This window comes from Lepisosteus oculatus, chromosome 9 (genome assembly GCF_040954835.1).
Source record: "Lepisosteus oculatus isolate fLepOcu1 chromosome 9, fLepOcu1.hap2, whole genome shotgun sequence".
Classification (NCBI taxonomy): Eukaryota; Metazoa; Chordata; class Actinopteri; order Semionotiformes; family Lepisosteidae; genus Lepisosteus; species Lepisosteus oculatus.
In genome coordinates this window covers 12,442,607-12,456,952 of record NC_090704.1, presented here as the reverse complement: position 1 = coordinate 12,456,952, position 14,346 = coordinate 12,442,607, and the positions used below count along the sequence as shown (strand labels likewise).

General features: G+C 33.4%; 1 protein-coding gene across 1 annotated transcript; it reads left to right on the top strand.

The window, feature by feature from the left end:
• The first annotated feature begins 6,339 nt into the window (after nt 1–6,339).
• LOC102698149 (regulator of G-protein signaling 21-like) lies at nt 6,340–8,270 on the top strand. Its single transcript, XM_015355466.2, has 3 exons — nt 6,340–6,463; nt 7,000–7,166; nt 8,082–8,270. The coding sequence occupies exons 1-3, from the start codon at nt 6,340–6,342 to the stop codon at nt 8,268–8,270; spliced, it is 480 nt and encodes a 159-aa protein (XP_015210952.2).
• Nucleotides 8,271–14,346: the final 6,076 nt, after the last annotated feature.

The window sequence follows — 14,346 nt, the reverse complement described above, 5'->3', positions numbered from 1 at the left end:
AAGATATATATAAAGTAAATACGTAGGAGAGTGGTGAGATTAGAATCTAACCTTCCTCTTAAAGTTCTGTGAGAAACCCCATTAGTTCTTTTATAAGTACGTTTTTTTTCCAAATATAATTACTGACCCAAAACATTTGTTTGTTGGGTTGTACATGAAAATATACATTTCACTGACTAAATTATGAAAAAGACACTTTGAGTGATGTTATAGGCACGTAAGATGTACTGTATACTTAAAGTGCTCCTTCACATGTATTTTCAAGGACTATAAACTACTTCTTAAATATACCTTTAAGATTCAGTAAATTATTCTGAGTCCTTATCGTTACAACCAAGTCCAAGTTTAAAAGAACTTTCTCTGTTATCTCTGCCTTTTGTGTTCTTATTATTCTAAGAGTAAGGTATGGATATAGTACTGTAGACCAACATGTTGAAGCCTTTTTCAGTTGCACAATGTCCAACTGACTGTCCAGCTTACAACAATGAAATCAGTCGTAAAATCTATTTAGTGTTGAGTTTTGAATTGATTTTAATTTCTCAGTCATGTTTTAAATTAATTAGGTAACACCAACAAATTCTTTTAAACTAAAGATATAGCTCAACTAGCAATTTGAAAGTGCCATAGTGTGCCTTAAATGCAGAACTTTGTTCTTCCCCATACGATTATGTAAAATGTTATTTAACTCAAAAAGAAGAATCTTTTGGGATATGTAGTGAGAATGACAATAGTTTGTTTGTGTCACAATCATCATCCCTCCTCTTAAGGGCGCTCTGACGCTTTTGTATTTTAGTTTATTATGAGTACCAGATCACCGCTGTCTGTCAACCCATCCTGATCCTCTACATCTCTTCCCTGTTGTCCTTCTCCACTTCTGGATTATACCGTATGCATAGGGTCCTGAACTACGCTTCATGGGAGCCTGGACTGTCTCCCGTTACAGCTTGTGATAAACCTCTGGAGATAGAACCCATATTTTCATAAGACTAAACTCTTTATAACAGAGAGTGAAAGTTTCTTTAGGTGCTCCAGTTTCTTCCCACTGTAGAGAAACATGCTGCCTTGGTTAATGTACATCCTTAACCAATTTGTTCTGCACATATGTGATGTTTGTAGCAGTTGTTCTCCCTCTGATGCCATGCCCTAGACAGTGGCTAACTCTACCCCATGTTTTCTGCTGTGAGAGAATGTTTCAATCAGCCTTGATGAGCATCCCACTCCCACCTGATGAGAAGCAGGATTTTAATATATGCCACCACCATGCTTGACAACAGGGATGGTGTTAACTGAGTGATGCACTGAGTTGGGTTTGCAAGAGATGTAATACTCTTTAGACCAAAAAGCTCCCATTTCATCTTGTCAAATGACCACAAACGTTTTGCAGAATTTTAAATATGTTCCATACAAGCCCCCTTTCTGGAGTGACCGGGATATTGTTGACCTATGGACAGACCCATGGAAACTTTCTCCTGTAACAGCCACTGAATTCTGTAACTCTTTCAAAGTTGTCAATGACCTCATGGTGACATCCCTAACCAGCTTCCTCCTGCCCAGATGCCAAGTTTGGAGGGACAGCCTGCTATTGACAGTGTCTGGGTGCTTTCCACTTCTTAATGATCATCTTCACTGTGCTCAGAGGGATATTCAGTATCTTAATTAAGTGCTACTTCAAAGTCTTATGACTGCAAGCTTTAAAGCAACAGAATGTGAAAACTGTGCAATGCTTTGAATACTTTTGTAAAGCACTGTATTTGGCTTCCAGAAACATACATATGGCATTTTTGTCAAATGAACCATTTCTTCTCAAGCTGAGTATATCTGTATTATGAAAACAGAACTAAGAACACTTTAAAGTCATATCATTTTGCTGTATTCAGTCCTTATAAATACACTGATGAGGATAAAAAGGATCAATGATAAGTTTTGCAGCAATTAAGTTTTTAAAGATCAATTTAATTTGACACTTGTGTCAGAATCATTAGAATGTGGAATCAAATAACCCAACGAATAACTATTTTGAGATGCAAATAAAGATTGCCTTGGTTTTGTACTGAAGCTACCTTCATTTACATACAAGGTGTGCTTGGTAAAGTGCTCCATGAATGAGGACAAAAATATGCTATGAAAATCATGCATCATGTTATATTTCTTTGGTCTCCTCTTTTTCCACAAAAGCATTTACACTGTAATCCTTAACACATTAATTTTCATATCACCTGTATGGCTTTCCTTTTTACAAAATGTGGTCTTTTCCACTCGGTTTATCATGCTTCAAAGGATAATGTGCATGTTTGTACAACTCACAAATGTGGACAAACTTTTTCCTATTTCTTAGGTTTACTAAGGACTCTCTGTGTACCCCAAAGAACTTTACCCTCGACCCTACCCAGCAACACCTCAACACTATCACCTAAAGCTTTTTCTGCAGCACATATCAAGTTTAAAACTGGGAGGTGTAAGCAAGAATAATACACAAATAAGCTGTAAGTGATTTCAGAGCTGTAGAATGAAATAGGTTATCAGTAAAACCTGCACTGGAAATTCTACCTTATTCAGCTGCATTTCTACAGTATATCCTGTAAGTATGCTCTTTCTTTAAGAAAATGTTTTTTTTAATTTACAAGGTGTATGTGACAAAATACAGTATGCTACTACAAACACGATTACTTATTGTTAACATTCTTTGTTGTAAATATTCATACAAGTTTAATGTGTTTACCTGGTAAACAAAACATCCTCCAACAACCCTGCAGTGGATAAAGTGGTTAAAAAATGGATAGTTGGATAACTGTAATCTTAAAAAAAAACAATATATGAAACACATTGTTTATGTTAATGAAAACATTGGATGGCTAACAAAACACTATAGATGACAATAAAAAGTATTTTCTAGAAAATGATGTATTTAATAGTTTTAAGACATTTAAGTTAACTAAGACAGTGTTAATGTGCAAAAAGCATCATTGATATATGTTATCATGTTTAACATACAGTATAAATTAACCAGAAGAGGGTGCAAATTAAAAAGACTTTTTATGAACATATTACTGTTCATATTTTTGTTTGTTCTTCTGAAACTGAAATTTTGATATACTGGTGTTGTTCAAAGTCTTCTAACAACGTCACTTTATCCCCTCAAATCAAAAAACAAAAGATATTAAGAAAGGATTTCTGTGTGTGTGTCCTTTTGTAAATCCTTGCAGCATTTGAAAGTGGCTTGCCATAATTGATTAAATAGAGAATTATTATTTGAATTTAAATGGGCTTTTAAACTTTAAATTCAGTTTGCAACTCTTTAAAATTGTATTATGATTTAATTAAATATGTATAGATTGTTATTAGTTTACTATTTAATATTTTAATGAAGAAATAAATGCCAGCATTAGTGTGGAACTATCAGCAAAGTAAACTAAAGACTACATATATCTATTGATGCATAATTTGGCATTAATGAATCATGTTCCTAATTTACTTCAGTACTATGTCAATGCACGTTAATCCCAGAATGTGGAGATAGGTCTGTGGTGGCAAATTTGCTCAGACCGTGTTCCCTTTCTACTTCTTTCTTGTTATTAAACTATTTCTCTCACTTATATTTTCTGCACATCAGTTGCCCAGGACTCTTCCCAAAATGGTTTGAAATCATACTGAAAGTACCCCATAAAAATACTGTATATCTGTATTTCTTATTCACTTTCAGCTTGACTCTATAAACTATAAGAAATGGTCTGTTTTCTGAAATATGTAAACATTATTTAAATTAGATCATGTGTTTTTTTCCTGCCTTGATATCCTAAACAACAGACTGGAACATGTCATTTTATCATTCTTTATTTTCTGTTAGTGTATAAAATAATAAATAATATAATTAACATAATTTAAAATTATTTCAAAGTGATTTCTTGGAATTGTAGAACAAATGTCCAATATGATCATAATTCAGTTTCTAATTTAATTAGTAAAAGATATGGCTCAATTAGTATTGCCTTATTTTCTATTTTATAAACCCATTGACACGATATGTTGCATAGCATTCACATACACAACTATAAGCAATAGGGAACCATTCAATTCAAATAGCCTATCTGGTTTAAGTAGTTAATTGATTGGAAGTCCAGTTGAAAACTGAAAGAAACCAAGATATCAGTTTCCATAGCATGGCTTAATCCATACTCTGACAACGCCTTTGTATAAAGAAGTTTCTCCTGTTCTCGGTTTTAAAATCACTTCCCTGTATTTTTAAGATTCAGGATTCAAGATTCTTTTTTTATTTGCCATTTACAACAAGTGTATTAGAATGCTTACTTGTTCAGCTGTACCCAGTAACAGTACAGAGAGAGAAAAATAGGCACAGATGACAAACAGACATGGACAATATATTTAGATAATTTTATTTTTGAACAGTATAAATATAACTAGAATGGCACAGTGACGCAGTGATTTAATTCCCAGGGAGCTTTCTGCTATCTATATTTTCTCACGTTGGTGTAGGTTTGCTCAGGGTACTCCAGTTTCCTACCACAGTCCAAAGAAATACTGGTGGGATAATTGGCTTCTGGAAAAAATTGCCAAGCTGTGAGAGTGTGTGTGTTAACACTTGTGTCTGTGTCAGTGTGTGCCCTATGAGTGTGTGGCCTGGTGTCTTGTCTAGGGTGTATCCCACCTTGTGCCCATTGCTTGCTGAGTTAGACTCTGGTGAATCCCATGACCCTCTACCCATAGATCCAGAGATTCACTCTGGTTGACTGGTTTATTCTGTATTCTACTAATTAGGTACACTATCTACTACATTTCTGTGCCCTTTTTACAAGAATAATTAATCATTTACTATACAAAGTAAATGAGTGACAGCCCATAAAGAAAGGAGAATTCTAGTTGAAGAGGAGAAGACAGAAAACCTTTTAAACTTCAGTGCTGGAGTTCCTCATCCAGCTTCATTTCCCACAATGGAGCCCAACACTTGTTACAGAGTCACATGTTGACTTTGTCTTTTTTAAAATACAACAGAGTTTTTAGTCTCTTCATGCAACTTAGATTTGCAGTGCAGCATTTTGTATTGTTTTGTACTTCTTTAACTCTTTTTTCACATTTTGAAACAAGTTAAATAAACTTTCTTTGCACTTCATGATTTAAATGTAATAATTAATTCCAAAATTAATTCAGTGTTTTAATGCATGCACTTTAAAGGCAAATTAAATGATAATTTCAGTATTACAAGGACACCCTTTCTAAGTGCTACATTTAAATTTATTTAATTTGTGATTTTTTGTGAATAATAAAATTATCCAATCATGTATTTCTACATGAAAAATTGAATGAAAATGCCTCACATTAATCAGCTCTCTTTTTTAATTTACCTACAGTACATTTAATTAAATCCATATAACTAAAAAAACTTTTAAGAAATCTGAATAATTGCAGATGCATATGCTCACAAACACAACTATTAAAATCAGATTGTTGATGTTACAGAATAAACCTTACAAATAGCAAAATTAAATATAGCATTTTAATAACCAAATCAAAGATGTGTTGACCTATTGATTCCTTACAGATTTTCTCCTATAAGCCTCACATCTTCAAGTATGGAAGACTGTTTTTTTACTGCATTTACAAAATGAGTAATTATGAAGTACTGATCTAGATATTTATTTGGAAACATATCAAAATCACAGATGATGTTGAGCGATGTAAGAAAACACAAAATCAGAAGGGTCATGGGGCTAGCAGTGGTTTACTAATCTCTTGTATTTTGCATACTAATTTTAATATTTTCTTTCTACAGTCCTGGCAAGTTTTAGTTCAGTCTGTGCTTTTGACTCTACCACAATAGAATCATTGCTAGTTTGGAACTACAAGAACAATACAGAGAAAGGAAAAAAGAAAAGAGGCATGGCGATAAAGTGAGTTTCTAATTATATTAAAAACTAGAGAGAGTGATTTTATTTAACACCAAATTACAAATAAATAATTTTAGACAGTCTTTTTATATATGTGTTTTTAAAATAGTCTCACAATTTTGTATATTTTTATGCTTCATTACTTTGTGATGGTGCAAGACCATAACAACAAATGTAAAATTATGTTTTATTGGTATTTATGCTGATCTTCCCTCAATACATTACATTAACATTAAGTATCTGCAGGCTCAAAAAAGAATGCAAAGTGCTTGTACATATAGCCGAAGGCAATAGTTCATATATTGATTTGAATGGTAATTGATTTATTGGTTGGTTGGTTTTGAAAACAAAAATAAAATTGAAAAAAGATTAGATGCTCTAGGTGTTTCTCCTAGAAATGAGGTAAAATGAAGTAAATTTTCTGGAATAAATATTACCAATGAATTCACAGGTAAAAGATCTCAATGCTATTTTCAAGGGTAGATGTTGTTTTTTTCCTAGGGATCCACTTGAAGAAGTTTCGTTATGGTCTGAATCGGTGGACAAACTACTGGAATGTAAATGTATGGACATGTGGTATTTTACGTTTTTATTATTTTTGTGAAGACATGAATCCAATTAAATGTCTTCATTCACATAAAAATCATTTATACATGCAGAATGGAGGCTAATGCATTTTAAAAAGCATACTGTACACCCTAGTGGTAACTGGTATTTTGGGGGTGATTAGAGGTTTTATATTCCCCATATTAAATTATGTTTAGTTTTCAGTTAAAGAAGACAAATCTTTTTTTACTGTAATTCCACTTATGTAAGTCTGAAAAAAATCTGAATTTGAAAACACCTTAGCCCATGATACAGTATTTACTTCAACTGTTTAAAAAAATGAGCCTTTCTTTATGGTGACATACTGTAGATTAATATTGAAATGATCCTTAAATTGTATATGATGAAATATTTTTAATTGTTATTGCCATTGACTTTTTTTTCCTTTTTCTTTATCTTGTTGTGAGTGCTGCTCTAATTCCAGCAGTCTCTTAAAATTATCATATGTATTTATTTTTCTTTAAATTTGCAACAAACATCTTCTCTGGTTTAGCTGGTCAGATCGCCTTCAGGGAATTCCTGAAAACTGAATACAGTGAGGAAAATATATTATTTTGGCTGGCCTGTGAAGAATACAAGAAAATCAAGTCCACACCTAAAATGATATCTACAGCAAATAAGATCTACACAGAGTTTGTCCAAGTGGAAGCCCCTAAACAGGTAAAGTGTTGCAGTTCTAGTCAACATGCAGGTACCTGATTCAAAATTTGACAAAAAAACCACATGCACTGTTTAATCTATAAAGACTGGAGTTAGATGAGTTATTCGTTATTCCAACAGCAAATTTCAAACAACGAAAGTGAAGGTGGCATTCTGTTTTCTTGTTTACATCCAACACACAGAAGGATGCTGTCAGCTAGGATTTTTTTCTGTGAAAAAGTTTTTTTTTTTAGATTCGTTTCTTCACATTTAATTCCAAAACCAGTTGTGTAAGTTGGGTTGGTAGTAAAACAGATTATTGTTGTCCATCTTTTCCTAAACTGGTTAATTATTTTGTATTTTTCCTTTCTAATGCATTAATGAACCAGAGTCTTACATCTTTCACAATGTATTGTGCATAATGAAATAAACAAAAATGAAAAAAGGTTTGAATTTAAGAAGAGAAATTAAAATATAGGAAGCAATCAAAATGTAGGAAGAAGACCTCTGTAATTCAAATATTTCTCATCCATTTTATAATTTAAAAGTAAATTAAAAGTGCTGGAGGATATTAAAATCAGTAACTAAATTAGCATTCGATTTTTTGTGAACATGTTTGTATTATTTTAATTTTTCTAACAAACTTTCTGTAAGGTTATAAAATTCTGAATTGTGCTGTAAACAAATTGCACATCATGAAAAATTCTTATTACCCATATATATATTGAACTATAGGTAATTCAGTGAGAGGTTAAAAGCAATTTCCTACAATATTCTGCATAATTTTCTAAAATAACAGAATCTAAGTATTAATCAACAAAATACCTTAGGCTCTGTAGAGTTCGATTTTTTACTAATATGACAAAAATATCAAGTGTTGAAAGATTAAGAATCATATACAGTTCAATGACCAACTTGCATATTTATTCTTTACAGATTAATATAGACTGTGGAACCAGAGAAAATATTACAAAGAATATTTCTCAACCAAACATCAATTCTTTTGATAATGCACAGAAAATGATATATGGTCTATTGGCAAGGGACTGTTATCCAAGGTTTCTGAAGTCAGAAATCTACCAGTCACTTTTAAGAAGATCACAAGAAAACCTGAAGAAAAGATGACTTTAATTCTCAGCTAAACATTCTTCAACAAGTTATGTACTCAGTCAACTTCGTTTTAATTCATGACACAACATTTTTTTTAAATCTTTTATTGCTTGACAAGTGTGTCTAACATAAAAGCAAAATTTAAAGTCAAATGTATATTTCCTTAGAAATGTATAGGACACCTGTACATATGTATTATACGAATTTGTCAATACCATGTTTTCAGATGAGACATTACTAACTAATTAGACCAGTTTTCAGGAGTGGTTATTTTCACTTGAAGTGATAGTGTGCTTTCACTTATCTGGGGACAAATGTGAGCTAAAGTGGTAAAAAAAACTGCTGCAGAGAAGACCAAAGTAAATATCAGATAGAACACATGAAAAACCCCTTTTCATTTTCTCACATAACACCAATTTCATGTGAAAATTTTCATTATCACATGCTATTTCCTGATGTAAATATATAATACAAGTTGGAATGGGATAGGTCTGGCATTATAATGTATGCACAAACTCTTTCTCACCTGTTCATTGTCATTGGATGTCAAGTGAAGAGATTATGTTGACAAAAGGACATTTAGAGGTGCAATCTTTCTAAAGCAAATACACAGCAATCACTCATGTCTGTTCACACAGTCTGAGGAAGTGAAAGGCTCCTCTAGACCTCAGAACATAATAATGAATTAGCACCATTGGTTGTTCTTTGTGAATTAGTCATTAAATAAATTAGCCAAATCATTGTTGAATTCAAACAATGTTACTCTACCACTGATAAAAACATTGGAACAAGAACAATACAACATTAATAAAAACAGGCATGAAGTAATAAGTAATTTGGAATATTTCTGCAAAAGCAGCACAAAAACTAGTATTTGACACATTTTATTTTCACCAAACTCTGCTTCCTCTCTTCATGTGCAGAGTGATAGGATAGCAGAAAAGTGGGTTTCTTGACCCACTTTTCTGCCACTTTTCTGATATATAGTGTCAGTTCATAAAATCATAAAGAGGACCAGGGTGTACTATCAATTTGTTTGGGCAGAATATCTGATGGTATATTGAGTAAGCATGTGCTTGTATAAATTATTTTGAAAATTCAGAATTCCGTTTGAAGAGACAATTATTTTTTGTAGGTCTGAATTTATTAAATATTTTTGGTTATTAAAGGTTTCGCTTTTTGAAACTAAAATGAGTTACTGTATGTTAGATTAAGGCAAAAAAGTTTAAAATAATTATTTAGTGGAAGCATTTCAATAACATATTCATGAATCTATTAAAACAAAACCTGATCATATTTTTTAAAATTAGCTCTGAGCACTATAGTATTATTCCATGAGTAGAAAAGTATTCCTTGTGGCCTTACAATTAAAAGTCTGAATACCTGGATATCAAACTCAGTGTTGACACTGTTTTCAATTTAACAGAACATAATAATGTCAGAAAAATAAGATCTAATAACACATTGTTGCTTAGAATTTAATTTCTTTCACTGCTTCTTTATTATGTAATAAAATATTTTTTGCATGTTTATTATGTTGAAAACTATAGTGTTTCAAGGTATTTAGTTGATCTCACCATTGTTTTCCATTATTCCTCACAATATTTTTATCCTTATACTTTCTGTTTGCTGGAATGGCCAGTTCCCTTGGCAACCAACCAAATGGATTGACAGTAAATGGAATGTTTGCAATCCTTCTATCTTGCTTGCCTGCTTTTTTCACTTTAAGCCACTGTAGGAGAAGGGTGCTCACCTCTGTCGCACCAGCCATTTGCTCAAAAGAGGTCATTTTGGTGTAATAAGGCAAACCAGCTACCATTGATGTGTTTTCCTCCCTTGCCTCAAAGACCAGTCCAGCACAGTCTCCTGCTATGATCAAGTGCCCGGCATGAGCAGGATGCAAACCAGGCAATCTTAAAATCACATTACTCAACCTGCACAATGCAGAGTGCACTTCCTAAATCAGGTGAAACATCGACGACATGAAAGCCAACCAATTTTTGGATGATTTTTTTTGGGGGGGGGGGTTTATTTCCCCATTCTTCAATGTTTGCTCTGTTTCTGCAATAACATTTGCCTGGGGCTATTTTCATGATCTAGATTTTAGATTTAGACATTTTCATTGTGTTGAGGCCAGGTCAGAATTGTATTGTTTGTCATAGTCATCCTCTTGTATGTTAAACACATCATTTCTTTTAGAGAGGCACTGGTTGAGGAGTAATGTGCTGAATCAAATTTTTGCTTGTTTCAAAGTTATTTAAATAAATATACATCGAAAAGCAAATAACCTTGGTATTTATTTACTTTATTATGCACTAGAGTATAGAACAGCAACAAAACACAAAAATCACACGTACTACAATATTTAAAAACACCAATATATTGTACATACAACTCACAAATTTGTTCCTGCACAGTTAAGCTTGGCATTGAGCTTTTTTACCAACTGTAATGCCAATAAAAATGATATCTTATGCACCTAAAACCTACCTTTTTATCTTGTTGATCTTAAGCATATGAATAACATGAAACGTACAGTATACAGTGCCTTGCGAAAGTATTCGGCCCCCTTGAACTTTTCAACCTTTTGCCACATTTCAGGCTTCAAACATAAAGATATAATTTTTTTATTTTATGTGAAGAATCACCAACAAGTGGGACACAATTGTGAAGTGGAACGAAATCTATTGGATTTTTGAAACTTTTTTAACTAATAAAAAAATGAAAAGTGGGGCGTGCAAAATTATTCGGCCCCCTTGCGTTAATACTTTGTAGAGCCACCTTTTGCTGCGATTACAGCTGCAAGTCGCTTGGGGTATGTCTCTATCAGTTTTGCACATCGAGAGACTGAAATTCTTGCCCATTCTTCCTTGCAAAACAGCTCGAGCTCAGTGAGGTTGGATGGAGAGCATTTGTGAACAGCAGTTTTCAGCTCTTTCCACAGATTCTCGATTGGATTCAGGTCTGGACTTTGACTTGGCCATTCAAACACCTGGATACGTTTATTTGTGAACCATTCCTTTGTAGATTTTGCTGTATGTTTGGGATCATTGTCTTGTTGGAAGATAAATCTCCGTCCCAGTTTCAGGTCTTTTGCAGACTCCAACAGGTTTTCATCCAGAATGGTCCTGTATTTGGCTGCATCCATCTTCCCCTCAATTTTAACCATCTTCCCTGTCCCTGCTGAAGAAAAGCAGGCCCAAACCATGATGCTGCCACCACCATGTTTGACAGTGGGGATGGTGTGTTGAGGGTGATGAGCTGTGTTGCTTTTACGCCAAACATATCGTTTTGCATTGTGGCCAAAAAGTTCGATTTTGGTTTCATCTGACCAGAGCACCTTCTTCCACATGTTTGGGGTGTCTCCCAGGTGGCTTGGGGCAAACTTTAGACGAGACTTTTTATGGATATCTTTGAGAAATGGCTTTCTTCTTGCCACTCTTCCATAAAGGCCAGATTTGTGCAGTGTAAGACTGATTGTTGTCCTATGGACAGACTCTCCCACCTCAGCTGTAGTTCTCTGCAGTTAATCCAGAGTGATCATGGGCCTCTTGGCTGCATCTCTGATCAGTCTTCTCCTTGTCTGAGCTGAAAGTTTAGAGGGACGGCCAGGTCTTGGTAGATTTGCAGTGGTCTGATACTCCTTCCATTTCAAGATGATCGCTTGCACAGTGCTCCTTGGGATGTTTGAAGCTTGGGAAATCTTTTTGTATCCAAATCCGGCTTTAAACTTCTCCACAACAGTATTACGGACCTGCCTGGTGTGTTCCTTGGTCTTCATGATGCTCTCTGCGCTTTCAACAGAACCTTGAGACTATCACAGAGCAGGTGCATTTATACAGAGACTTGATTACACACAGGTGGATTCTATTTATCACCATCAGTCATTTAGGACAACATTGGATCATTCAGAGATCCTCGCTGAACTTCTGGAGTGAGTTTGCTGCACTGAAAGTAAAGGGGCCGAATAATTTTGCACGCCCCACTTTTCATTTTTTTATTAGTTAAAAAAGTTTCAAAAATCCAATAGATTTCGTTCCACTTCACAATTGTGTCCCACTTGTTGGTGATTCTTCACATAAAATAAAAAAATTATATCTTTATGTTTGAAGCCTGAAATGTGGCAAAAGGTTGAAAAGTTCAAGGGGGCCGAATACTTTCGCAAGGCACTGTAGCTATTACTGAGAATCTATCTTAATAAGATACTGTATTAGACTGTTCATTTGCTACTGCAGAAAACTATGGGTATATTGCCCACTCTATTATTAATTAATTACATGGTCAGTTTGCCCACAATGGGAAATAATTCAGTCATAAGCTCAGAGGTGTACAAAACAGACAGACATATTGTGCTTGTAGTCATTACTTGAAGACCCTAAAGAGCAAATACAAACCAATTATCAGCATATCATCCTATTAATTGTGTACTTCATGGATTTTTATAAGATCTAGAAAAAATAATCCCTTAATTTATTCTTTACCTTCTCATCTATTATTTAGAAAATGTTAAAAAATCACTTTAATTTGACCACTTACAATATATTTTGGAATAAGAACTTTAAAACCTAGTTTCATTCAGCAAAAATAAAGTGAATCATCCATAAATAGGGCTCTCTTGGGATATACTGTAAACTATGCAGTGTTTGGCAGCTTTGCATTTGAAGATTTAAGTTTTATCATTCAATGTTGTATCACTATAATCTATTATTGGAGATCATAATTGTAATCTATTATTAGAGTCACAAGTCTGAGAAAACTGATATTTCATATTCTCCAGTGCTAAAATACTTTTTCTAACTCTTTATGAGAATGCTAACATATAACAAAGAAATGTTAGAAAATGGAAGTTTATAACAGAAGTTCAGGAGAAAGGTTAAATACTAATTATGTACACTTGTACTAACCTAATGTATGTAAGTCTCTCACCCAGGACTTCCCTTCAAGTTTTTCTCTCACATCACTCTCACCATCACATTTACACCCTTAGAGCAACTACCTGTCTCACTCCTTGCAAACGTGGTCCGTCATTCCATTAGCTAGGCAAGATATATCAAATACTTTAGATATATCATCCCTCTATTGCATTCCTTACAATCTAATTAAACAGTGAACATAAATACATAAAAACATAAATAGACTAATAAAAATCTCATCCAGGGCTAGAATGTAGTTATTTTTTTTCTCTTATTGATCTTATATTATACAGGGGTTATTCCAATGTCTCAAATCAGAAATGAAAGAACTCAAAGATGTTTGAGCTAAGCAAGTAACAGCAATTTACTGTAGCATATGAAGACAATGTTAAAATGTCCCACTCATTCTCACAGTTCCATGAGAATTTCATTAACTTTATTTAATTTTGTGCAACTGAATGACACCTCATATTTTCCATCGGTCTGTAAAGCTTAGATTCCCTAATTTGACTCTGAAATCAGCATTGTTTACCTTTCCTCAGCTGTACCTCGCAAATTGAGCATTCAGTTTTGCATGTATTTTGTTTGTAATACTTTTCCATGACATCATGTTTGTGGAGACATGGTGAAATTGATTTTAATGAAATATTTAAAACAATGGCTAACTACATCAGTAGTTTGGTTCTAATTTAACAACTCAATCTTCCTTAGATGACAGTGTTACACATTAGTTTCATTTATACATTTATACTTTCACCTTTTCATCATATTCTTATTAGAAAGAACTGAGCAACTCCAAATCAAATTGGTGAAACATATTAATTTTAAACAGAGCAATGCTTTACTAATAATAATGTAACTTTCTTTGTTCTTAAAAATGATATATGTAGTCATTGCATATTTTCCTTCATACATTTAAATATAATTTGGATTTTAACCAACATTATTATATTGCACATTCAATATACAGTACATAATACTGTACACATCTATATCCATACCTATGTTTCTTAAATTGGGAAAAACAGGTCCTCATATGTACAGCATAAAAGTAGGAGCACTTCTTTTCTGGAACAGTATATCCTTTCAACAGTAAGCTGCTGACATTACTGATATAATTGTTACATACTGTAAGAAAGTGTCTTAAGCACATGGCATTCTGCAATGTTTTTTAAATA